This window comes from Rattus rattus, chromosome 9 (genome assembly GCF_011064425.1).
Source record: "Rattus rattus isolate New Zealand chromosome 9, Rrattus_CSIRO_v1, whole genome shotgun sequence".
NCBI classification, from domain to species: domain Eukaryota; kingdom Metazoa; phylum Chordata; class Mammalia; order Rodentia; family Muridae; genus Rattus; species Rattus rattus.
Window position 1 is genome coordinate 4,886,487 of NC_046162.1, and position 27,338 is coordinate 4,913,824.

The 27,338-nt window shown below is 48.7% G+C and overlaps 1 protein-coding gene across 1 annotated transcript in view; it reads right to left on the minus strand.

The window, feature by feature from the left end:
- Positions 1–24,856, minus strand: part of Ergic1 (endoplasmic reticulum-golgi intermediate compartment 1) — a 115,011-nt gene extending 90,155 nt beyond the window's left edge. Inside the window, exons 1-2 of the mRNA XM_032912675.1 lie at positions 24,772–24,856; positions 5,917–6,184 (exon numbers count right to left, since the gene is read on the minus strand). Of these exons, the coding sequence (XP_032768566.1) occupies positions 5,917–6,184; positions 24,772–24,856 (353 nt within the window). The remainder of the gene's footprint in view (positions 1–5,916; positions 6,185–24,771) is intronic.
- Positions 24,857–27,338: the final 2,482 nt, after the last annotated feature.

Consider the following 27,338-nt stretch of genomic DNA (forward strand, 5'->3'; position numbering starts at 1 on the left):
GTGAAACAAGATAAGTACAGCAGCCTCTGTGCGCGAGGTGACTTTGGTAGAGCTTCTTCCTGCTTTCCCCTGCTTTCCCCTGCTTTCCCCTGCTTTCCCCTGCTTTCCCCTGCTTTCCCCTGCTTTCCCCGTGGACCATGAACTTTCAGAACAAGCACTCGGGAGTGCCGGAGGGCTACCTATCCTGTACTCTTCCCACATATATAACCGATGTAATTAGGTTAATAGACCTACAAGCTCAAGCTGACAACAGATGATTAGGCTAATTACCCCTTCCTTCAAAGATCAATTAGGGCCGGGCTGCCCAAATTGTATTCTGAGAAATGGTGCCAGACCCTCAACAGCACGGCTCCTAAGACAGCACATCCGGCACCGGCACCGACTGGGCTGAACCGGGACCCTGGTTCCTTCCGTGGAGCACCTCACAGATGCTTCAGCACGGCAGTCAAGCATCAGGGGAGAACACAGGCTGGAAGAGCTATGAGGTCCAATCGGTGGCACGGGGGAGGAGGGCTCTGGAGAAGTCGGCCTGGCTCTCATCACCAAGGGTTGTCAAAGCACAGATGCAGAGTCGGGATGGGCATAGAGAGACCCTGTATGCCTCCAGGCTTGCTGTGACGCGGCCGGTCTTCAGATTTCAGTTTCAGGAGCAAAGATATTAACAGAAAGGACAGGCGGCACACACCTGCAAACCTACCACTTGGGGAGCTGAGGCAGGAGGATCTCAAATCCCAGGCCAGTACGGACGACTTAGCAAGTCCTATCTCAGAATAATAAGGGTGACCATATAGCTCAGTGGGAGAATACCAGCCTAGCCCTGTATATAATGCCCAGCAGACATAGACACAGATACATATATACATACACACATACACACACACACACACACGAGACAGACAGACACTCCGAGACTGACTCTCTTTATTGGCTACTGTAGAAGTAGAAAACCAGACTACTTAAGGTCAAACAGGAGGGCCAGGTAGGGCCAGAACTCTACTCCCCAGGGTTGCCTGTCGGGGCTCCTCCAATCACTGGAAGGCTTTAGCACAGACCCGAGCTAGCTCTGTTCTGATTTCAAGCAATGCCCACGAGCAACCAGGTGCTGGCTCACTGATTCAGAGGTGCAAGGCAAGCCTCAGGCAAAATGCCTTCCTCACCAGAGTCAGGAAATCCAAACGGCCTGAGAGGAGGGACTGCTCCAGGCAAGCACGTGAACACAGTTACTAGCCAGAGAATGAGAAGGACCCAGAAGATTAGAACAGATCGCCAGAGCTAGCTTAAAGCCAAACCGAGCAATTCAGTCAGAAGCCGAGAGAAGCCAGTCTGAATCAGTCAGTTTGGGCCTAAACAGCTGAGCTGAAATAGCCAGCCAGAGTTCAGAAAGACAAACAAACAAACAAACTAGAAAGGGTGAGTTTATTCTATCGGTAAGCTTCCAAGACGACAATTACATCTGGCGAATAAAAGTTACATTTACATTTGGGATGGGGACTTTGGCAAGAATTTTTAGAAGATTCTGGAATCAATTATTAGAGAGAGGAAGAGAAGAAAAGGGGAAGACAGGAAGGGATGGAGTGACTGCGGACAGTCTGAAGATTCATGTGGAGCACGCTGGGTCAGGATTATTGAGGAGGAAGGAGATGCATCCTCACAGGAGGTTTTGCTTCTCTCTGAATTTAGGGACCAGGAAAGAGAGCACTTCCTGCCTGCAGGGCAGAGGAGCTACTCTACAAGTGAACAGCAGTGTTGTGCCAGCTCCTGCAGTCGCCCTCAATACCTGCTCACTGAGGTGGGATGACTAAGGTCTTCGGGGCCTCTCTCTCTCTCTCTGTCTCTCTCTCTCTCTGTCTCTCTCTCTGTGTGTGTGTGTGTGTGTGTGTGTGTGTGTGTGTGTGTGTGTGAGAAAGGGTTGAACAAATCACCCCTGTGAGACTCCAGCCGTGCCGCTCAACAGTGCCCAGCACTAATACAAGCTCAATAAACTCAAACCCCTGGGTTTTGCAGGTCATTCCACCTCCAGTCTAAATTTCCCGTAATATTTTTATAAACATGCCATGAAGTATGCGGACCCATCGGCCTGACTCTTCCTGGAATGCGGAGGTAGACATGGAGGCATTCATGCTGTTCCCTCAGTTGACAGTGAACCATCAGAGCCTCCGTGGTTGGTCAGCTCAGCCTACCACAGGGAGTAAGGGACTTTAGTTTTCTGCAGTGCCCGCTGGGGAAGGCACTAAGGAAACCAGACACGATTCTCAGATCGATGTTACTCATTTAGAGACTGAAAGCAGGGTGCAGAAAATCTCGAGCCAACTTCAAGAGGGCCACACTGGGAGGTGAGGTGGCTCAGGGGTAGAACACTTGCCTATCATGTGCAAGGCCCTGGCTTCCATTCCTAGCACTGCAAACATGAAAGAGGGAAACACACATACATACATACATACAGAGAGAGAGAGAGAGAGAGAGAGAGAGAGAGAGAGAGAGAGAGACCTTTGCAAGGTCCGCTCAAGTACCCTGAGGGGAGGAGACCTTTAGAAAGCTAGAGTAAGCAGTGAAGGAGGTCAAACCAAGTCACGATGGGGCTAACACCACAGGCAAATGATCGGTGCTGTCACACAGGACCACCTGTTCAAAGAGGTCTCCATACTGAAACTCTACCCTTTCTGACAGAACTGAACTTGCATTTTTGTACTAGGTCCCACGAATCAGCATCTGAATTGGATCCCTGGGCCCTGCAAAGCAGGACAGCTCTCTCGCCCCACAGGTGGCCCTCTGAGTGAAGTAGCTCCCGTTTCCATCCCTCCTTGAAGTGAGCGCACAGCTAGCCAGGGGAGGGGCGCACCACTCTCAGATCATGGGGTTTCAACACAGCGGACTGCCACGTGGCAGAGCTGGCCATTGCCTCTTTCCTGAAGGAGGAGCTCAGGCTCCAGGGGAGGGAGGGCTGTCAAAGCCTCTGGAGTGACAGGTAGCATGTGCCACTAGTCAGCCGGAACTGGGGACAACACCCCCCGGACCTAGGTTACAAAGCCAGTTCTGTAAGTTTAATGATCAGTATCAGTACAACCGTTCAACGGGAACAAAGCAAACACAATAATCATTTAAGGCTCAGCCTCCTTCCTTAACCCCTAAAAACTCAGAAAGGGCCAATTCAAGGATAAGAGGGCCCTGGGATACAGCTCAGTGGTGGAGCGCTTGCTTAGCATGCACAAGGCCCTGGGCTCCCCTTCGAGCACCAAAGACGGGACACAGGGATGCAGAATTCTCCACCAGCAATTGGCATATGCCACTGCACTGGACAAACTAGAGAGGTGTGTTGTGCTCAAGGGGAACCTCTGATCAAGCACCAGTCTACGTGCTGCAGACACGACCACATAAAAACTGGATATAAGCCCTGGCCCTTGGGAGGTCAGATACTGATGAAAGGGAAGTGAAGACGCACAATAATTCGTGAATAATAATTCGCGAATGACAGAGCAGCTTCAGTGAACAGACACGATCATGGTGGTGCTTGCTGTGTCCCGCACGCCACCTGGTCTCAGGTGAGGATGCCGGTCACACCCATGTCATGGTCGGGAAAACACACCCAAGATAAGAAGCTGGTTTCCCCTTGGTCTTGAACTGGTGGGAAATAGGGGTGTTCTAATCACTGCATGCCCCCTGTGCTCCCCACTACTAAAAGATTTGACAGGGTGGTGGCCCTCCAAGATCCCCCTTGTGCCCTAGAGCTAAGGCTTTAGTGCCAAGGGACCAAACTCTGATTTCAGCTTTATCTATATACACGCAAAGGACTTCGGCCAGAGGAGTCTCCCTCCTCATGGTTTAAAAGGAAGATTCACTCGCTCACTCTCTTCGGCAACAAAGGGATGGATGTCACGTTTGCTTGTCCAGTGGATAGTCTCAAAACCCAGTCATGTGACACCCCCCCAATGCACACATGCACACTTCTCTGCCACCCATCCCCTAATGATAGTACAGTGGCAGGTGGCTAAACACCGGGTACAACGCTATGCAAGCCGATGAGTGGCTCTGTATGTGCGAAAGGTCTGTAGAATGGTGGGGCCCTCCTTCAGTGAGTCCTGGAGCTGTTATGTCAAAGTCTGAGAGAGAACACATGTGCTGGGCACACGGTTCACCCTGCACAAGGGACTTCGAGCAAGGACTTTCTCAACTGGCATTGGTGAGGATCCCGTGGCACTGGGTCACTCAGGACCTGAGACACATCCAGAAGGCCCCAGGGCAGTAGCAACCCAGAGCTGAGCTGTGTGCTCCTTAAACCAGCTGGTGGCAAGCAGGCCTTGCCAAGACTAAAGCTGCCTCTAGCTGTTTTCCATTTTTTTTTTCCCATCTCTCCTACTCCCAGTCCCCAAACTTCCAACTGGAACCCAGATCTGCCCAGCCTGCAGACAGGGGACAGGGCTGACAAGACTAAGTAACCACAGCAGTGATTTTTGTTAACAAACTTAAAATCCCTAGGACTTGCAGGACCATTTGGGGACAGAGGAGGGTCAGGAACCTTTACAGTCAGCCCTGGGAGGTTTGGGGGACCTGGATGTGCCCACTGCCTCTCTCTCTGTGTGGACACACTGTGGTAATGTGGTTTGCTCCTGAACGCCAGCACGGAGCTCCATGGGTTCAAAGCTGCCATGTGTCCATATGCTTTTGTCTGAGCCCAGGTATGGAACTGCCTCAAGTGGGCAGGAACTTGGTTTGCCGGATGGTACCAGTGCCCAGAATGAGCTAGAAACCACTTTGGCTGGTTAAGAGGTCTGAGACCATAGTCCTCTCTAGGCCTGGAACCCAGGCTGCCCATAAGCTACAGCGTGATCTGAACCTTGGGCCCTTTTAGATTGACTGTCACTCTGTTCTACACACCAGTGAGAGGGGGAGGAGGAGGGAAACTGTGGCAGATGGAGGAAGACCTGTTTTCTGGTTGTGGAGAGCACTCGCAGAGCCCCTCATTCATGGATGCCCTACTTCCCAGTTCCAGGCTGTGGAGACTGGGCCAGGGGTGCTGTAGGATCCCCATCTTTCAGGTGGGGACCTTATTTTTAGTACCAATTTGCAAGAGGCGAAACCGATATTTTGAGTGTGCCCGGACACCTGCTGGGCTCAGCCAGCTGAGCAGTGAGGGGCTGCACCCCAAGCCTGTGTTTCTAACATTGAGGACACACTAAGCAGCTGTGTGGAAAAGCACAGCCGGGATTCTAATCCTATTTCTCCAAAGCATCCCACCAGCCCAGGGCATCTCAGAGCTTCTTATCTCGAGGGAATGTCTGATGGGGAGGCCCTTCCCAGGCAGGCTTCCAGAAGGCCTGGCCCTGTACAATGGTGTTCCAGGAGGCAAAGAGCCCTACAAAGACGCCCACTGTAGTGCCTGCAGACAGGCTGGCCCCTCTGCAGAACCTCAAGATCCTAACGTTCTCTACCCGCACTGTCCCCACGACTTGGGGGGCAGGCCTCCACATCTGGTAGGGAGAGGATTCTCAGGCTCTGAAGGACTAAGCTTCTCCAGCTGCTGCCAGACTGAATGGGGCTGCAGTCCTGAGATCCCACCGGGCAAAGCCAGGCGTGCGGGCCCCACCTGTCATCCGGGACAGGGTCCACTAGGGAAGACTGGGGAGAAAGCCCCAGGATGCCCGAGCTCCTTATATTTGGTAGTTTGCGAGGAGATTTGGTTCCTAGGTTGGGGGAGGGGAATGCAAGATGTCAGGGGCAAGCTGGGGACCCCGCGCTGTGCAATGAGAGTGCTTGGGCTTTGCCTGGGCTGCACGAGGGGTGGGGGTAGGGCTCGAGCCCCGAGGAAGGCCGCGGGCCCCTAGGGCCTGCCGAGGCCTGCACCGTGCACCGGGGTCGCGTTTGCACGTAACGGGGGTCGTCGCCGGCTGCAGAGGGCCTCGGGCCCGGGGCCTCACTCACCTCCTGAAGTCAAAGGGCATCGTGCCGCCGAGCCGGTGGGAGCGTTGCAGGCCAGGCGGGCCGCAGCGCCGCGTGGGTCCGAGCCCGCTGCCAACGCCTCCTCGGCCGCCCCGCCCCCGCCAGCCGGCCCGACACTCGCCACTCGCCACTCGCCTCCCGCCGCCGGGAAGTGACGCTCCGCGCAGCCCATTGGGCGCCGCCGCCTCCCCTGGCCGCCCCTTCCGCCGCCCGGTTAAAGGGGCCCGAGGGCCAGCCGGATGGGGAGGCCCTAGAGGTGGGATGCTACCCAAGCCCAGGTCTCCAAGACTCACGCTTTGGTTCCGTTTGGCCTCTGATCTTTTTTTTTCCTAGCCTAAGTGGGGCCTCAGGGCAAATCCCTGTGTCTCTAGCTGTGGGTTTTGTGCTTCTAAAGCAAAGCCATTGCGCTGTGAAGCTCAGAGAGAAAGCTGCATATTGGGGGGGGGGGTCCTTGCTTGGTGCTAGCTCTGGGTGAAGGTTAAAGCTGGGGGATGGGTATCGCAGCCCTGGATTGAGAAAGTCCACCCACCTCCCATCTATCCCTTGCCTCTTAGGAAAAGCCATCTGGCTCCTGGGGTCTGCCACCACCCCTTTCTCTTATCTGCATTACTGCAAATCCCCGGCTTTTCAGCTTTTCATAGGTATCAAAGGAGACAGTTAGGCCCCTGCTTTAGTGAACAGCCTGACATCTAGTGAGAGCTTCTCCACCTGTTAGGGTTGGGCTTAACTATCTGCTTTTATCATCTTGCATTTGGGGTTGGTGTCAACCATTCGAAGAGCATCTTCCCACCTGAAGTCAGATCCGTGCAGGGTTAGCCAGAGGCTCTGAGTATGCATGGTTAGAAATGGCACCACTAATTGCCCTGGAGCCTCTGTTCTCAGAAACACTGAAGTACAGAAAACAGCTCCCTCGACTTGCTGGGCTAGAAGAGGAAGCGGCTGAACTCTAGCCTTTTTGTGATTGGCTGATCTTAGTTGTCAACTTGACATACCTGGGAAGAGGAAACCTCAGTTGAAGAATTGACTCCACCACGTTAGCCTAAGGACCTGTATGTGATGTTTTCTTAGTTCCTAAGTGATGATGTAGGGTGGTCCATGGGTAGCACCATTCCTAGGCCTGGGAGCTGAGTGGGAGCAATGGAGCAAAGAACAAGCCAATTAGACAGAATACCCATGTAGGGGAAATCTGACTTCTGAACTTCCCTGGGTTCTGCTGCTGCTGCCTTCTTCAAAGTGGTGATTTAAGACAACAACTTAGAGGGAAAAGTAGTGCCCAAAATCAAAAGGCAGGACATGGGGGCAGTGTCCTGACATAAAAACAGATGGAAACAGCTCTTTAGTCTCCTGAAGGGTTGGAATGGGCAGAAGATCTAGGGGCTGCAGTGATGGAGCACGGCTAGTTTCTCTTCCCTCTGACAACTTGCATCCCCCTGCCACTCATTCATTCATTCATTCATTCAACCACCAAGCACCCTCACCCCATGCTCTTATGGGAAATGAGAAAGTTTCACCCTGTTCTGGAGCCTGGGGGCAGCAGAAAGAAAAAGCAGCCCAGTGCCTTCTGGAACCACTGGGTGCAGATGAACCCAAGACAGAGGTTGTGTGGTGTGGGTAGTTGATCTCATGTATTCCCTTTCCAGAAGGTGATCCAGAGACCTGCTCTTTGGGCATCTTGGGGACTATCCTCAACTTTAGCACAGACCGCCCAAAGCACCTCGTGTCCTTGGGCATGATCAAAGGCAAATGGCCAGCACAGTAAATAAAGACAGGACCGACTGGTGATGTTATTTTTTACACAGAGAGAAAGGGCTCCCGACTTTTAGATGGGCACATAGACACTTGCATCCCACAGCTTCCCTTGCAGCTAGGCATGTCGGGGCAGTTGAGTTATTGAACTGAAGGGAAAAGGTGGCTTTAGGAAGACTGGATGTATGTTCTATGCCCTCTGTGCCGCTTTATCCAGCTGCCTGCCTAGAACGTGGGCGCCATTCTCTTGGACCATGAAATGGAAACCGCACGGAACAAAGCAACAAGACACAAAGGACCCAGGTCTTATCACTCAGTCGCTGTTTTTATTAGATGGAAATAAGCATCCATCTGACTGGAACAACTGTTGTTTCGGATTGCTGAACACTTGGAACTCAATGGTAACACTCATGTCCCGCCCAAATCACTTGAGTGCTTAAATACTGCGCAGAGAATACACCAGTCACCATTACCTAATGTCCTACGATTTTCCTTAGGAAAACTTGACACGACTCAGGATTGGATTAACTAGCTAGTAACGGCACCCCCAATTTGGGTGGAAGCATCCTGAAGGAGGCCACCATCCTGTCCCACAACCACCCAGAGACTCCATGCATACAGAGGCACATTTCTACAGCAGAATGGTCAGATGGTCTTCTCAGAGGTCAGAGAGGATGGGAGTGGACTGGCCATGTCACCAAAGAGACTCTGTGGGATTTTTGAGGTCTAGAAGCAAAGTGGGCTGTCGATCTCCTGTTAATCCACTCAGAAGACTGCGGGGGATGGAATAGAAGAAACCAGACATGTGCCCCAAGATGTGGGAATGCTCTAGACCTCTCTGAACATGGCAGCAACTGGTAACAGGTAAATTTAGGAACTGCTGATATTGTGGTACCCTGTGGTGGTCAGCCTCTAGTGGTCTTCATCTGCCAATAGCCCCAGCCTCTTGAATAGTGAATAGGTCTGGCCTGTGTAACTCAACAGGATAGTGTAGGTGCGAATCTAGGTTCCAAGAGGCATCACAGGCCTCTCTTCTGGGGGAAGTCCCAGCGCCATGCCCTAAGGATGGTCAGTTGTCATTCTCTTAGAGGGGTCCACACAGCAGACCTGAGGGCTCCTCCTCCTAGCCAAGGGAGGGAGCCCACCGGGATGCTTACTGAATACAGGTCAAACCCCAGAGCTGCAGCCTGGCCGGCACTTTAGCTCTAGCTCTAAGGGGAGCCCAAGCCAGAATTCCCCAGCTAACTTGCTCCTAAATCGTGACCCCTAGAAACTGTATTATAACACGCATTTAAGCCACTGAAGTGTGGCTAATCAGCTATATTGCCATCAAGGAACATACACTGGCATTCTCCTTCCTCCCTCACACCGACCAGCCTGGACAAACCACTTTTAGAGTCAGAGAAGTCTCTAGCTGGGTGACCTGGAGACATTGCTTAAATGGCTTTCTCCAGGTCTGAAGCTAAGGGTATTAAGTCCTTATACCAGTGGCAAGATAGCTTCAGGCTGCCCTGGTTGTGACCTCAGGTGCTAGGATCCTGGGTCGTCCCCTCCCCCTGGGGCACGGGCTGGATTTACTAGCTTGTGCCAAATGAGCAAAATATCACATATTGATGTCGGTTCTGAGATTATGTCACAAAAGACAGCAACTTCTGTCTCAGACAGTAACTCACTACCCCTTGGGTCAGTTGCGTGGAGAAAGGAGTTGCCTGGTTGTGAGGCTGCCCTCCAGGGACACCGTGTGATGGATTGCAACTGAGTCAACAACCTCTATCTCTGTGCATGTGATTGGTCAGGGACTGGTCAGCTCCTGCTGCATCTCGGGACACGGCAGCCCTGTGGGATAGCTTGACCGGGCCTCTGAGATGCCCTGACCAGAGGCAACCCAGTTGATTCTCATGGGACAGCAATTCTTTAAGCCCCCAAACTTGCTTTGATCCATGACACAACAGCAGGTAGCAAATGTGCTCCTCTCCAAGTTGTCTGAGAAGAGGGAAATGCCTGGCATGTAGTAGGTGCTCATTAAATGCTTGCTGACTAAGCCAACCCATAAAACGAGTGTCCTTGAAGGAAAAGCTTCCTTGACCCCACATGCTCACTCTCTTCTACCCATTCCTGCCAGAAATACCACTGCTCATTGTTTTAGGAAGGGAATATCTGGGTTGGGTTTGTTTTCTGTAGTGAGACACTAGTTCCTGTTCTGTAGGTGTGGTTGGCTCAGACTAGCCTCCATGAAGAAGGATTAAAACACAATAACCCATTGTCAAACTCGGTAAGGATTTAAAGGAACTTAGATCTCAGAAAATAGGACTCTGAAAATGTGTTTCTTGCTCTGCTGAAGTCCTCTGACCAGCCAGAAGGCGCTCACTCATTCCTTACACAGACAGCTATTCCCTGGCACTTCTTCACGAGACACGTGCCACATATGGAGATGAACATGGTATAGCTCTGATTTCAAGAAACTGAAACCTGGGAGGAGGTCAGTAAAGGTGCGGGGGCCAGAACCTTAGGCAGGGTACCAATGTCAGGTGCAGAGTAAGAGAAAGTCCGAGGGCTGGGGGTCCCAGGTAGGAGGCCCCCATGGCTAAGCCATGGGGGTGTTTGAACTCTTCCAACTGGAAGTGGTAAAAATCATTTCAAATTAATGTGAACTGTCCATGTCAGGGGAGAGGAAGAGAAGGGGAGAGGAGGGGACAAATGGGAGATGAGGGGAGGGGGAGAGGGGAGGAAAAGGAAGTGGGAAGGAGGAGGAAGAGGAGGAGAGGTACTGGTGGCCCTGGGTACACAGCCTCATCTTGTGCACATACACCAAGTCGGAAGTAGAGTAGCTCTCTAAGGCAGCTCCAGGTGGTGTTGCTAGAGAAGGCATAGAGGATACAGGAACACTAAAACATCAAATGTCTTAGGAAGCTAGGGAAGGCTGCCAGGAAGAAGAGCGTAGTCTGAGCCAAGACAGGAAGAACAAGAAGCAATTAGTCATGAGCAGACATAATGCTGTGTAACAAATTATCCCAAACACCACATACGTTTCAGTGCTTGAGGCCCGGGGCTCTGGTCCCCAACATGGACCTCTGTAGAACATGGCTTGTGGCATGGTAAGGGGTAGGGGAGATTGAAATGGAGTTTTTTTTTTTTCTTTTTTCTTTTTTTTTCGGAGCTGGGGATCGAACCCAGGGCCTTGCGCTTGCTAGGCAAGCGCTCTACCACTGAGCTAAATCCCCAACCCAAAATGGAGTTTTCTTATAAAGCAGTTTCTGCCATGAGTCGAGTCTGAAATGTCTCCACAGGCGGAACCTGTGAATTCCCCAGCGTATGGCCCTGTTCTCTAGGTTACAGGATCTTTAGATGGGTTTGCTGGTAAAACTAGGCCTTTAGAGGCCTTTGAAGGCAATTCCCACCTCTGGGTCTGACCCCAAGCTCTCTGCCTGAAGCTCTGACAGCTGAGATGTTCCTACCATTCCCCTTCCCCACCAGGATGGACGGTCTTTTCCTTGGCTCTGAGACTCAAACCGCCCTCCTTTAAGTTACTTCGTCCAGGTATTTGGTGACAGCAATGACCAGCAGGATCTACACTCTGGGTTAATGAACTGGAGAACGGCAGGTGGGCTGACAGGAGCTAAACAGCAGAGGATACAGAAGGCCATGGAAAATTGTGAAACCCACATTTTTATAGGCAGTGAGTGTTTGGAAACATCTTAAGTTAGGTCGGGTTGTAATAGTTGACTCTAGAGTTTGAGGTGGCCCAACACGGAGCATTCTTTTTCCTACCTGTGTTCTGTTTACACTCCACGTGGCTAGCTGCACAGAGGGAGTGGTGCCAGCCCAAGAGAGAAAAGTACATTGCAGACAGGAAAAACCAGAAAGGGTTTCCCCTTCCCCCACATCTAAGCCCTCTGACCCCAGATGTGGAGCTAAAGGATTCAGATTTAGCTCTGCTGGGTTTCGATTTTGCTAAGGTCCGGTAAATCCCGTTCCTCCTGTTTCAGAATGGTAATGTATATTCCATACCACTGTATGTTCAAAGTATGTAATTTGCTTTTTTGTTATTTTTCTCTGTATTAGCCCTGGCTGTCCAGGAACTAGCTCTGACCTCGAAAAGGCTGTCTTCGAACTCAGAGATTCACATGCCTCTGCCTCCTGAGTTCTGGGATTAAAGGCTGGTGCCCCCACCACAAGGCTGTAATTTGCTTTTAAGTAGTGTTGAGACTATGGTAGACTATGGGAGCTTGGAGGTGGACTGAATGCATTTTACATTGTGATATGGCCATGTGCCTATGGGGATCAGGGAGCAGAATGTAATGGTTTGACTGGGAATGGGCCCCTATATGATTTTGTTTGAATACTTGGTCCACAGTTGGTGGAAATATTTGGGAAGGATTAGGAGGCGTGGCTTCGTTAGAGGAGGTACATCTGGGAATGGGGTGGGTAAACTTTGAAACTAAAGATTTGAGACAATCCTCTTACCTTTCTTCCTGCCTCCTGCTTTTGGATCAACGTGTAAACTCTCAAACCACGTGTGGTGGTACCCACCTTTAAACCCAGCACTGGGGAGGTAGAGGCAGGTGGATCTCTCTGAGTTTAAGGCCGACCCGGTCTACATATAGCGAGTTCAGGCACAACCAAGGTTACATAGAGTAGTAGTTCTCAACCTTCCTAATGCTCTGACCCTTTAATATATAGTTCCTTGTGTTGTGGCCATCCCCAACCATAAATTATTTTTGTTGCCACTTCATAACTGTAATTTTGTTAATGTTATAAATTGTAGTGTAAATATTTTTTGGAAATAGAGGTTTGCCAATGGACTCGTGACCCATAGGTTGAGAACTGCTGACATAGAGATACCTTATCTCAATAAACAACAACAACAACAAAAAAAGATGGCTGTTCTACCCATCATGCCTTTGTTCTGCCATCACGGACTCTAACCCTCTGAAACCACAAGCCCAATAAAATGCCCTCTTCATGAGCTACCTTGATCATGGGGTTTTGTCACAAAGTAACTACTAAGACCCGCCCCTAACTCAGCAGTCAGAATCCACACTTCAACCCTGATGGGAGTTAAGGGGAGTCTGAGAATACTCAAGGGAAAGTCCCACCATGCAAAGCAAAGGGTAGGGGAAGCACATCCTGCTTGACAGCTTGCAGTGCCTATCTGGTGGCCAGAGTGGAGATGGGGCTGCAGAAGGAGGCCCAACAGAAGGCTTCTTAGTCTCTAAGCAAAAGGAGAGGCATGGGCTCCATTCTGTAGGGGGCAGGTCTGGAAGCAGCCACATGGCCTCTTACCAAGCTACTTCAAAGAGTTTCAGGATTTCGGGCTCAGATAAAAGGATTAGAGTCCAGACAGGAAACTTCCAAATTTTCCAAGATCATCCCATTCTCAGTCTTCCTGTCTTCATGGATGGCAACTCCATGCCCTTACAGCTGCTCATTGTCCTTGTCCTCCACTGTGGGGCAGCCTTTGCCTGGTGACTGTGTGTGTGTGTGTGTGTGTGTGTGTGTGTGTGTGTGTGTGTGTGTGTGTGAAGATGCACATGCACGTTTGGGTATGCATGTGGAGGCCAGAGAATAGCTTTGGGGTGTCATTCCTCAGGAGCCATCTTTTGTCTTTGTTTTGCTTTTTTAAGCTCTCTCACTGTGTTAGACCTCACGTAGGCTAGACAGCAGGCTAGGCTTCTTGGGATGAAACTCGGGCTCTTGTGCTTGCAAGGCAAGCTGTGTGCTGACTGAGGTGTCTCCCCAGCCCGAGTTACTCAATCTCATTGCTGTAGCTTTCAGTTCTGGAATTCTCTCTCTCTGCTATTCTGCATCCCTGTTCCCTGCTGACCGGGTATGCCTCCAGGACACTTTCCCTGTGCATTTGGAAGTTGTCTTCACCAGTGCCTGCCTTTGATATGGTATTGGTTGAAGTCTGATCTGCCTGTGGGGAGCACCTGAGCAGCCCGTGGGGAGCACCTGATCTGTGTGCTAACAATTTTTTTCCTTATGTCTTCAAGATTATAGATGGGTGCCGGTGGCACACACCTTTCATCCCAGAACTCTGGAGGCAGAGGCAGGCAGATCTCTGAGTTTGAGGCTAGCCCAGTCCATACGGTGAGTTCCAGAACAGCCAGAGCTACACAGAGAAACCCTGTCTGGAAAAACCAAACAAGCAAATAAGCCAACAAACTGAAAATTAATCCAGATTAATGTCACTCTAGTGACATTTCACAGCCACTAACCGCTTTAAGCCACCAGTGCCTTTTCTCACCTGAATCAAATGTTGATATCGGATGGATTCCTGCCCTTGTTCTTGCCAAAGACATCCTACTCCTGACCTCATAACCGGAACCAAGTCCCATGTGAATCAGGCGAACTCCTCTACCTACAGAACCCGAAGCTCCTTGTCTCACACAGTACGAGACTAGTGGTTCCCAGGGCCGCAGCCTGCAGGGCTAGCCTTATCTCACATCCAACTTCCTTCCCCATTCCTTCCTCTGCTTGCTTTGTTCTGGCTACAGTGACTTTTTGGCAGGCCTCCATCACAGAAGACATGCCCCTGCCTCAGAGTCCTTGCACTGCTGCCCTTATCCACCACCCTCCATGTCTCTGAAACAGAGCTTTTAAAAAAGAGAGTATGGAGCCTGGAGAGATGGTCTGCAGTCAGGAGCGCCTCCTATCCTTTCGAAGGACCAGAGTGCAGTTCGAAGCACCCACACCGGATAGCGCACAACTACCTGTAACTTCATATCGGGGGACCCAATGCCTCTGGCCTCCACAGGCACCTGTACACGTGTGCACCTACCCCCGAGCCCCCACACTGTCTCTCTCCCACACACGTACAACTTGTTAAAACAATGTTGAGTACAGGAGCCGGCAGTGCAGTAACCTATCAAGTGGCTGGGAACGAGTGCTCCGTGCTTCCCTGTGCTGACAGCCCCCAGGCGTGTTTTCAGGAGTCTCATCTCAAACTCAGGAAACATGCGCAATACTTCCATGCTGACTCTGCTGTCCTTGCAAGAGGTTTTCAGCCTTGCCATCATCTTCAGAGATCGCTGTCTTACGCACAGTCTGCCATCTTTCCAGGATGGTAGGGTGCTATGACTACATAATGTTGGGCACGAGGGGACCCAGACAAGGTGGGTGGCTTGGAAATGGAATTGAGGGTCCCCATAGCTTCCCACAAGAGCAAATACCTAAGAGGGAAAACTTACAAAGAGAAACACTGATTTGGCCTCATAGCTTTGGAGATTTCAGGGTGCCATGATTTATGGCAAAATAGCTCAAAGGCTTGGGATGTAGGAAGAGTTCTCACCTCCCAGCAGGAAGCAAGGCACAGGATGGGGACAGGGGCCAGTGTCAACTTTCAACAGCACACCCCTAATGACCTAATGAGCTCCCACTAGGCTCACCTACAGAATGCAAGCCTTCAACTCACAGGTCTTTGGGAGACATTCAAGATTTAAACCATGGCGGAGGTTTGGATGAGCTCATGGGTTTTACTATGTGTTCAGATGGGTAAACGAATGGATGGATGAGGAGTGGATGATAAGCAGACAGGTGTATAGATCTGTATGTCAGCTCCCTAGCTCTGTAACCGGGCTGGGAAGGGCTTGAATCACACACAGTAGACTCACACAGCACACATGGGTCTCCTAGTATGGGGAAAGTACCAGTGTGAGTCTGGAGTCTTGTCATTAAATGTCAGGAGGAAAGACATGCTCACCCCAGACTCTACTCACCACACACAGGGCTCCCAGCATGGGGAAAGTACTAGATGAATCCGGAACCTTGTCTTTAAATGTCAGAAGTAAAGACACATTCAAGGTATGACGAGGGCATGTCAAAAGGACACAGGAGTCAGAGGGAAGGCACTTCCGGTAGCAACATCTGGGACAGTTTCAACATCACCATCAATAATGATTGTCATGGATGACCATGGGGGAGAAAAGAAAGAGCTGCTGGTTTGTGTTGCTGAAAGTAAAGACAGAGGTAGGGGTTGGGGATTTAGCTCAGTGGTAGAGCGCTTGCCTAGCAAGCGCAAGGCCCTGGGTTCGGTCCTCAGCTCCGGGGGTGGGGGGTGGGGACAAAAAAGAAAAACAAACAAACAAACAAAAAAAGACAGAGGTAAACAAATGGAAAAGAATGAAAAGTTCTTCCTCACAGTGGGGTACCAGGTGGGGGGCTGGAAGAAAGGGTCGAATTACTACCCTTCTTGTCATAGCTGCATAAGGTGATCAGGTGACATCCAAGGACAAGGCAGTGCTGAAGGCAGCATTTGCTCCAACCAGCATTCTTCTGGTCTCCTCTCTTCTCTCCAAGACACTTGAGGGGCTGCAGAGAAACTCGATGGTTAAGAGCACTGGCTGTTTTTTCCAGAGGTTCCGAGTTCAATTCCCAGCAACCACATGGTGGCTCACAACCATCTGGTAACGGGATCGGATGCCCTCTTCTGGTGTGTCTGAAGACAGCTAGAGTGTGCTCATCTAAACTGTCAATACTTCACGCCTGGAGCCTGAAGGTGCCACATGTTATCTGGAGCCATACACGCAGTAGCTACATCAACTGGCCCTCCCTCCACCCTCGTTTATAGTGTGGAGAGATGCAAATGTCCTCCCGCCTTAGCAGCCAACTCTCACACATGTGTGTGTGTGCATGTAAAGGAGTGCATACAAATTCAGTGTTTCCAGTTTGTCACACACTCCCCATAGCAGAGAACTCCCCTTGGTCCCTGACCCCCAAGAGGTGAAATGCTAACATTTTCAGTGTAAGTTGGAAGATGCTCGGTGCATTGGTCTGCTTTCTGACCCCTGCCTCCAGCCTCCCTTGTGGTCTTTACTGGGTCTCTGAACCCATGTCCATGTCCCTTGCAGGGCACAGCTCGGACCCTTCTTGGATGACACATTAAGGCAGTACTTCTCACCCTTCCTAACACTGTGACCCTTAAATACAGTTCCTCAGGTTGTGGTATTGCTGGATCTTAACTGTCATTTTGATACATTTATGATTATGATGTGAATATCTGTGCTTTCCGATGGTCTTAGGCAACCCCTCTGAAAAGTTCGTTTGAGACCCCACAGGTTGAGAGCCACTGCGTTAAGTCGTCATTGGAGACTGGCTGCGTTGTCTCTAGGTGGTGCTGAGCCTGCATTTTTATCCCATCCCTGCCCTTCACCTCGGGTTCTCAAGGTGTGTGAGCCACTCTGGGCCTCAGCTTGCTCATTCTTAACCTGGGGTCGGTGGTGGCTCTAAATCTCGTCTTGCGGCCCTATGTCTGGAATCTAGCTCACAAGTCATACTCACTGAAATGGTCCTCTACCTTTCACTGTTGGTGGCAGCATCCGGACTACACAGAGGGACAAGCACAGGATGACCCTCTGGTCTAAGGTGTGGGCATTCCCGCTACATTTCTCAGGGCTTTGAAGCTTGTACTCTAGCAAGGTCGCACCCAGGGAGTGCTAACCTCTCCCGCAGCGTACAGCGTAGTCGTCAGATAGCTCACGTAGGCTGTGTGACTCAGAACCAGCTGCTCACCTCCAAGTCATTCTGACCTGACCTGGAGCTCACCTGGCCCTTCCTCCTCAGTCCTCTAGTGGTGTAGCTAGGTGGGGGGTGGGGCAGGCTCTTCCCTGCATTCCTCCGAAGGTTTAGGGCCTCCCTGTCCGCCCATGATCCCCCGTTTCTCCTGCTTCTTAGCTAAGCCAGGGGAGTCTGTCTGGGTTCCCGTGTCCTAAAGCCTGTGTGTGTCACTGCGTGGGTGGCTCTGCGCTGACGGCACCGATGTCCGGAGACAGGTGTCTCTGCCCTCCTGACTGATGACTGTTGCGTTTCCTCGCGGTGGGCTGTGATGCCCCATAGATGTCAGGCTGAGCTCCAGGAAACAGGAAAGCAAGGGAGGCAGGGTGACTCTGAAGTCACTCATCACACCGGCTACCCCTGTGAGTCTCTTCATTTGTAAACTAAGGCTCTGAGTGAAAAGCCTTCTTCCTCCTTTCCATCCTCTCCCATTCCTTTCCTTCTGGGAGGCCACGAGCTCTTTGTGCAGTGATTGATCCTATAAACAGGAACATTCTAGTCTGCTCTGGCGCTTAAGCCAGCTTCCAGCTGTCAGGTGAAGAGCCCCTTTGAAGAAGAGCTTCCCAGCACCCCCAAGTATTGATGGACACAAAATGAGGGTCAAAGGCAGAAGAGAAAGCTTCCAGATCAGTATGGAATCCTGGGATGGATCCAGTCTTTGCCTCCTTAGGTCAGCTTGGTTGGGGTTGCCCAGTCCCCACTCTGACCTCAGTTTCTTCCTGGGCTCTGTCATGACCGCCTTGGATCTGCATCTGGCTGGATCTTGAGCCTCATCCTGTCCCCAGGTGTCAGAGCCTCCCTGCAGGATCGGGAGCTGTGATCAAAGTGTATGTTAATCCTACTGTTACCATGTTTTTCCTTTTACACATAGCTACATCTTAAGCAAAGCCTTGGTGTAGCTTCCGATTTAAGTTAAATTCAAGAAATCTGGCCCCAAGCCCCAGGAAGTGTTTTAGGGTAATGTAGACAGGATGTAGACATAAACTGTATCCTGCCTGCCCCCCAAGAGTAGGGCCCCTCATTGTTCCTTGCTGGAAAGGAGGGGCTCAGTCTTCTTCCGATTCCACCCCTCAGAATCCTGCAGTAATCGGGTGCCCTCCGGTACAGTTCAGAATTTGCTTTGCGAATGTTCAGGTTTGATTTTGTCAAGTATTTAATTAAAGGGATACTGTTTGTTTAGTTTCAAAAGTACTCGGTTTGAAAAGGCAGTCAAGTAGAGAAGGAGCACACAGAGGACGGTGAGGTCCCTGAGGTCACCCTGCCCTGGCCAAGGCCACCATTGCTGATGGCTTCTCAGTACACTGGGCTTTTGGGGGTCAGGCAATAGAGGCTGGAGGTGGGCATTCCTTGGCTTTCCCAGCTAGTAAACTCTGGACCAGGAACTGAGGAAGAACTTAGAAGGCTGTTGTGTTACTACTGGTTGAAGACCCAGCTTAGACTGTCTGGTGGTCTTGAGGGGTGCCACAGCCTTGGGAGAGGGGGGTCTGTTGTTAAAATGAATATCAATTGGGGATTTCTACCCTGCCTTTGATCGTTTAGTTCCCAGATAATAGAAACACAAAACTTAAACACAAACATAAGCCTCAAACAGCACTTGAGGTGGGCAGATATCAACCTTCCATAACCCCGAGATATGACTTCCTGTGTTCCACCTGGGCTGCTCTTACTCTGATTGGCCAGCCCTCAGCTATATCTTCATGATCCTCTCCCTCAGGGCATCTTCTTCTCCCATGGTACCTGAACACAGAGAAACAGCCACTTAGCAGAATGTAGGTTAAAATAATTAGGTTAACTAAATAATGATCTTGTCAGAGTAGAGCTTAGGTATGTGGCCGGGATATTTGTAAATATATTTTGAGTCTGAGTCTTACGCCTGGGAGCATGGGACTGGGAAGAGGAACTCGATCTACCTTCCTCTGGTCTACCACCAGAGACCTGCAGTCTATTTCTGAGTCTGACAGAAAAGGTTTTTGTTTGTTGTTGTTGTTGTTGTTGTTTTTTAACAAATACTTACTGAAAGACTACAATGGGCCAGAAATAAGTCTGGCCTAGACTTGGTTTGGAATTAGCATGAAGTAGGAAACATGAATTAGGAAATGGGACGGCACAGACACTGGTACAGTGTGAGTGGGCAGCCAGGAGCTAGCGCTGACCCAACGCTGACCTGCCATCACCGCTCCAGTCAGCTTATTTTCAAGTTAATTTTAGTTTAGTTTTGTTTTGTTTTCTTCTTGTTTTGGTTTCTCTGTGTAGCCCTGGCTGTCCTGGAACTTACCCTACAGAACAGGCTGACTTCCAACTCAGAGATCTGCCTGCCTCTGCCTCCTGAGTGCTGGGATTTAAGGTGTGGGCCACCACGCTTAGGTCTTGCGATTAATTTTTAATACATAAGTCACAGAAGAATCTGTGTAAATTTGGAAAGTTGAGAGATAAAGCTCTTGGTCCGAACTGCAACATTTGCTTTCTCTCTCTCTCTCTCTCTCTCTCTCTCTCTCTCTCTCTCTCTCTTCTTCCTTTTTCAGAATTATTTTATTTATTTTATGTATATGAGTACACTATTGCAGTCTTCAGACACAGCAGAAGAGGGCATCCGATCGTATCACAGATGGTTGTGAGCCACCATGTGGTTGCTGGGAATTGAACTCAGGACCTGTGGAAGAACTGTCAGTGCTCTTAACCACTGAGCCATCTCTCCAGCCCTGCTTTCTCTTTTGGAGTGGTAATTTTATCTTTAATTTGATGTGAACTCTTACATGTCTTTTCCTCGTGTTCCACATACATGGGGTTCTGTTGAATAGTAGATACATGTAGCTCACACGGGTGACAATTCACACGGGGGACTACATTAAGTCAGTCATCTCTCACATCACACGGCTTCTGAAAGCTCACATGGACTCATTCCCATTCCGCAGGTGAACAACCAGAGGCTCGGAGCACACTCAGGCCTTCCTGCAGCTCGTGAGCCATGATGTCTGTGCACGCAGCCTTGGGTTTACAGTTTGGTCTGCACACGCCTTTAGTGGCTTGGGTCTAGAATGTCCCTCAAAGCCCACGTATGAAAGGCTGTTGAGAGATAGTAAATTTTCAAGAGGTAGGACCCGCTGGAAGGAAGTTAGGTCATTGGGGGAGGAGGTGTTCCTTTGAAGGGGATATTGTGATCTCATTTACTTCCTGCCTTCCTTCTTGCATCCTGATCACCGTTGGGTGAACAGGCCTCTTCCACCATGATGCGTTTTGTCACCATAGATGGGAACCATCAAGGCCAAGCAACCAGGGACTGAATCCAGGATCCGAAACAAACCTTTCTACTCCCTAAGTTGTTTTCTTCGTATTTTGTCACAGTGGTGGAAGGTGAACATAATACCCTTTCCCTAGTCTGTGCTTGGACCTGGAAATGCCTTTTGACTTATGGATTCATTGAATAGTAACTCACTCAAAGGCCAGAGGGATCTTAATAGAAGGAACCCACTTGTACCTACCTTCTTTAGAATGCCTTCATGGTTTCTCACTGCTTAAATAATATGGTAGAAAAGAATGTCTGAGATATGACCATAGCTAGGCTCAACTTTATCATCATAATTCTAGAAAAACAAAACAGAAACTGCTTATAACTCTCCTCATGCCAAACTCACACAACCCTCCTTGCCTGGAGTCTCAACTCCTGGTCTCAACGTATTCGACCCCAAGGTTTCCTTTTGATTGGCCTGCTTGGTGCACAAGGCCTGGCGGCTGGATGACTTACTCTGGGGTCCACACCACCTCGAGCTCCTTCAAGGGGGGTCATTGTCCCTTTTACCCCAGTCTCAAGCCCCCAGCGTGACTGCAGGTACCACACACGGGTCTGTGAGATACACAGACCCCCTGGACAGAGTGAGTGACTGAATGTGTCGTCTTGGTGGAGAGTTTCCCCGCTACTGGGAGATAAACTAGGGACACAAGAAGGCAGTGCTAGAAGAGTCCTAGGGCAATCGCAGTGTCCAGAGCATGGAGACTATTGGAGCATATTCTGAAGCCATCTCCCAGCCCAAACCATTCCTCTTCCATCGCCTTCCTCTGGGCGTGCAAGCTGTTGAAGGGGGATTTGTGCCAAGGCTTACAGTCTGCAGTCTCACAAGAGCTGGCTGAGCCCTGTGGCTACGTCTTGTTGGTTGAAAAGCCAGTGGTGACAGAACTTCTACCCACTCCTGAAACTGACAGGGATTTTCTTGGGGGGACTGGGAGCTGGCTTTAAAAGAACAGCCGCCCCCTTAAAATAATGGTTAAGCTGCATCACCTCCAATTTGCTCTTTGCCTCAGACTCTTTTGTTCCTGGCAGAGCAGGGGAAGCCCGGATGCTCTACCATCTCCTCTCACTTCCCCTTTCCCTGAACAAATCAGAGGGAAAGGCTCTCTTAATTTCTTTTCTCTCTTCTTAACATAACCAAACTCTGCTTTCCTATAAAAGTATTACTGAGTGTTTTTTTAAAGAGACAGGGAGGAGAATAGCAAAGTCCCACCACTGAGACGTCAGCATGGAGTGTTCCCCACTTGCCTTCTATACAAAACATTTTAAAGATTTCACAAAATTATATACATTTATCAAAAGCGAATGCAATACACATGTAGAGTATGAATATTGGCATACCCATGGCTAGTGTCTCAGAGGCCCTCGTGCCTCTTTTGGAAGGCATGCCTCACCTTCCTAACCCACAGGGAGCTGCCATCTTGAATTGGGAGTGGCCTGTCCCTTGCTTCAGAATTTTAAATCTGCCTGTCTGTCTGTCTGTCTAGTTCCCAAATGTGATGCTTTTGAATTTCCTCTAATTGGAGAGTGACGTTTCGTAATCTGTCCTTTTGACCCCCGAGTGGGCCACATGGTCTGTTTACTTGTGTGTGATACAGTGAGCGATACAGTATACATGCATACAGTTTCCCAAGTTGCTTCTTCTAATAATGTGCACATTTTCTAGGATTTTCTTTTTCAGTTTTAAAACATGCTATTAAACTCAACGGCATGCATTCTTATCCCGGGAAACGTGAAAGCATTTCTGGTATCCACTTTATTATTTCCATCTCTTTAGTGGGGGTTGAAATCATCGTTTCCAGTGGACATCTCAGTGGCATTAAATATTACACATCTTCCTTGTGTTTCTGTCACCTTGTGCCCGTTTTTTTTTGTTTTTTTTTTTTTTTTGTTTTTTTTTGTCAACAGGGCACATTTGGGAAGAGGGAACCTCAACTGAGAAAATGCCTCCGTAAAACTGGCCTTCAGACGAGTCTATGGGGGCGTTTGTAATTGATTAATGACTGATGTGGGACGGCTCAGCCCACTGTGGGTCAAACCATACCTGGGCAGGTCGTCTTATGTTGTATGAGAAAACAGGCTGAGCGAACCACAGAGAGCAAACCAGTAAGCGGCGTTCATTCCTCCATGGCCTCCACTTGAGTTCCTGCCTTGACTTACCTTCACGATGGTTTTAAGTGTAACAAGAAATCATCTCTTTCTCAAGTTGCTTTTGGTCCTGGTGTTTATCGTAGCAACAGGAAGCAAACGACTTGAACTTTTTCATCTTCCCAGACTGAAACTGTGTCAACGCTCAGGTCTTCAAGGTGGCTCAGTGGGGAAGGGCGCGTGCTATAAACCCAGTGACCTGAGTTCTCTCCCTGAGACCCACACAGTGGGGAGAGAACCAACTCCCACCAGCCCTCATTTGTCTTCCGCGGGCAGCCTCCCCAGAAAACAAAGAAATAAAACCTAAACAATAACTCCTCTTGCCCTCGGCCCCACCTACCATTTTGCTTTCTGCTTCTGTGGATCTGACTACCTTGGTCTCTCCCAGAAGCGAAAGCAGGGCGTGCGCACACATCTGTTAGCATTTTGTCTAGGCTCTGCCCCACAGTTATCTCGCAACAGCCAAGTAGGCCGGACTCATCTCTGTGTCGTCTCATTGACACAGTGCTGTCCAATTTCATAGAGGTCGAGCACCTGTCCCTGTTGAGAATCCTGTCCTTTCAAAGACTAAGTTACACCCCATCATGTGTATTTATTAATTCCAGTATGAAAGGTTTCCAACTGTTCATTGCTAACATAGAGATAAGCAATTGGCATATTAAAATATTTTTATTTTTTGAAATTAAAATACGTGGGTTTTTTCCAGAATCACATTATTCCCCCCATTTCTTTTCTTCCTTCAGCCCTTCTCTTGCTTTCTCCCAAGTTCATGGCCTCTATTTCTTTAATCGATATATATATATATATATATATATATATATATATATATATATATGTGTGTGTGTGTGTGTATATATATATATATATATATATATATATGTATATGTATGTATACACACACACACACACACACACACACACACACACACACACTCTTGCCCAGTCCATATAAGTTACTTGTATGTATAAGATTTAGGGACTGGGTTTGGTGTTGAGTAACAGTCGGGGGTTCCCCCACTGTTTCTCCCGCTCTCAGCACGCCTTAGTTGCTTATGGTTCTGTCCTAGGGTTAAGGGCTCATGAGCTTTCCCCTTCTGTGTTAGCATTGCCTATTGCTGCTGTCCTCATTCAGGTCATGCTGAGGCGGTCATGTCGATGAGACTTTATGGACATAGCCTCTCTGACGTTTCTAGGAGGGGAAATCTCACAGCAGACTTCCCGTTCCTCTGTCTATGACAAACTTTCCTGCCCTCTTCTGCTACAGTTGACATTTTTGCATTAACCTTAGAGTTTAAAGTTGATGTACTCAATAGGAAGCTTGTTTTAGAACTTGGGATTTTACAGGAAAAAAAATGAGTAAAGCATATGTATGTGTACATGCGTATGTATACATATATGTATATATCTGTCTATCATCTATGTATCTATGTATCTATGTATGTATGTATCTATCATCTATGTATCTATGTATCTATGTATGTATCTATGTATCTATCTATGTATCTATGTATCTGTCTATCTATCTATCTATTTATCATCTATGTATCTATGTATGTATGTATGTATGTATGTATGTATGTATGTATGTATCTATCTATCTATCTATCTATCTATCTATCTATCTATCTATCTATCTATCTATCTATCTATCTATCTATCCATCCATCCATCCCACTGTCTAGAGCTGCCCTTAAAGGAGCACGGAATGATCTGCTGACATGATGTGACATCAGCTGAGGACAGAAGGCCAGCTCCCCAAGCACACCTCCCGCCAGTGCAGCCCTCTATCGATTCTGCTGTTTCACCTCCTGACTTGAACTTCAGTTTACTCCTGCTGTGCTTTTTCCCCGAGAAAAGCCAACACTGGAAGCACGGTTTCTATTGAGTGCTCCCTGATTCCACGTGCTTATACACTTGAAAAACAGCTAAGTGCCATGATCAGAGTCAGGGACCACCTGTGCTTACCCCCTCTGCGTATCCATCCACCCTGGATAAACCCTATGTGCTTCACCTCCTGGTGGCTATCACAACATCACGGACGACGTCCATCCAAATCCCTGCTGTCAGTTTGGCGTATCCGAAGTGGGACTGCTCTGCAATCATTTTACCTTTGACTGTTGAAGAATCACCGCACTGTTTTCCAGGAGAGCTGAGCTGTTTTACAATCTTGGCAGTGATGCCCAAGAGTCCCATACGGTCACCAATACATGTTCTTTTTTTTTTTTTTTTTTTTTTCCTCCTCTTCAATAGCCACCCTCATGGATGAGGTGAGTCCAGGATATTGAGCATTCTTGTTCTTTAATGTACTTATACCCTAATATACACCTGTACATCGTGAAAATGCCCCAGCAACTGTAATTAGTAGCGAAATTACTGGGAGGTGAGATACGGGTGACATCTTCACAGTGGCAGTGCCAACTAGATTGCAGGAGCAGATGGCCCTGGCACTTGTCACTGCCGGGTTCTTTTTGTCTACTGTGTGTGGTTCTGGGGGTTGGCCTCCGCTCTGTTCTAATCTTCCGTGTGTTAATTCCCATGCCAATTCCATGCTGGTCTATGTGGTTGGTTTAGTACGTTTTTGTATTTGATGGGTCAGTTCTCTGCTCAGCTAAGGACTTCTCCGCTGAGCCTCATTCCCAGTCCAGACTCTCAAATGTCACTGGCGTGTCAGGATGACATTGCATTTCATGGTGTTTCCGATTTGTATTTCTATCAGTAATGAGACGGAACATCTCGACACCTGTCCCTCGGTCACGTTTGTTTCCTCTTATGGAAGCTATCTTTGGGTATCTTTACCTGTTTCTATTGGGTTGTCTGGTTTCTTTTTAAGGTGTTTTAACCTATCCTGAATCTTAATTATTTATTGATGATACACTGCAAATGTCTTCTACATTTTCCCTTTTCCTTTAATCCCTTCTGATGCTTTTTAGGACAGGCAGAAATTATTTCAACGTGAGCAAATGGGTCTGTGTTTTTTCTGTATTTTAAGACCCCTAGTTCTACCCGAGGTGATAAATATCGTCTATATTTTCTTATAAGAATTTCAAGGGTTTTCTTTACATGTAAGACCTGGAGCCACCTGGAATTGTGTGTGTGTGTGTGTGTGTGTGTGTGTACATGTATGTGTACATGTATGTGTGTGAATATAGGTATATGTGTGTATGTGTACATATATGGGCATTATATGTGTATATGTGAGTATACATGTATGTATGTGTGTATGTGTACATATATGGGCATTATATGTGTATATGTGAGTGTACATGTGTGTGTGTGTGTGTGTGTGTGTGTGTGAGAGAGAGAGAGAGAGAGAGAGAGAGAGAGAGAGAGAGAGAGAGAGAGAGAGAAATTGGGTAACTTTTGTTACCGAATCACAGCATATAACCTTTAACAGAAATCGGATTTTCTAATATATGTGGCCCACTAGGGGCTTTCTGTTCTAGACATCATTTATTAATTCCTATGCCAATTTTATGTCATCTTAATTGTGGCCTCTATAACAAACTCAGCATTTAATGGGTCAGTTCTCTGCCAAGAATTCTGATTTAAGAGCACCTTAGCCTTTCTTGACTCTTTGCTGTCTGTCTAAATTGAACATTCAACTTAGTGAATTGCATGAAAAGCTCTGTTGAGCTTTGGTTGGAGCAGACAATAATTTGTATTCATTGTCTTTTTTTTTGACCACGAACATGCATTCATCTCTATGTATTATACTCAGATCTTCTTTAACATCACCCAGTTTTATAATTATAATTTTATAATTTTCCTGAAAAGGCCGCCACAGCTTACATTGGGATATTTTATATCTGTGATTGCTTTTGTAAATTGTATCTTTAAAAAAAAAAAGATCTATCCATTTAGAAATTATGTGTATGTGTTTCTGTGTGTGTGTACGTGTATGAGTGCCTGTGGAAAGTGCATGCTGGGAGAAAGAGTGGGCTTCCCTGGAGCTGGACTTACAGGTGCTGTGAGCTGCTCAACTTGGGTCCTCTGTGAGAGCATCAGGAGCTCTTAACTGCCGAGCCATCTCTCCAGTCCCATGGAGCCAGCACCATATACCTCACATAGGCTTGTTAAAAATTCACTGTAGTTTCACGGTGTCTTGTGTTTGCTTCTTCTAGGACACTGTTTTTTAAGAGTTCCAAATACACACAGGAAAGAGTATGTGCAGATATTTTGTATTTCCAGGTCTAATTTTGTTCTAGTCTCCTTAGGTGTTTATTTCCCACCCAAGCGCTTTGAGTCTGGGCTCTGAGAAACTTGCACTGTGCTGACCACCAGCATCCACACCCAACACCACTCTGTGAGAGCGAGTGAGCGAGCATGCATGCGTGCATGCATTGCTGAGGTTTACCAGGTGGAGGTGGTGCTGACCAGCCGTGCCATGGGGTAGCAGAATGGCTGACTAGCATGGTGCTAATGGGGCTCGCTCAGTCCAAGCTTGCTCTAGGGCTTTTTCAACAAAAGCCTTTCCTTCCTTTCCCTCTGCTTTGCCATGCGTTGATTATTCTAGCTGAAGTTAGTGTTTGAAAAGTTGGGAAAGGAAAAGTGGGGCTGGTGCTTTCTGTTACCCTTTCTCTCCTCCTGCTATTTCCTCCTGCCCTCATCGGGTTAAAAGCAAGTGGTCGGTGCTGGATGGAGGGCAGAGGGGAGTGGGAAGTGAGGACCCTGCATC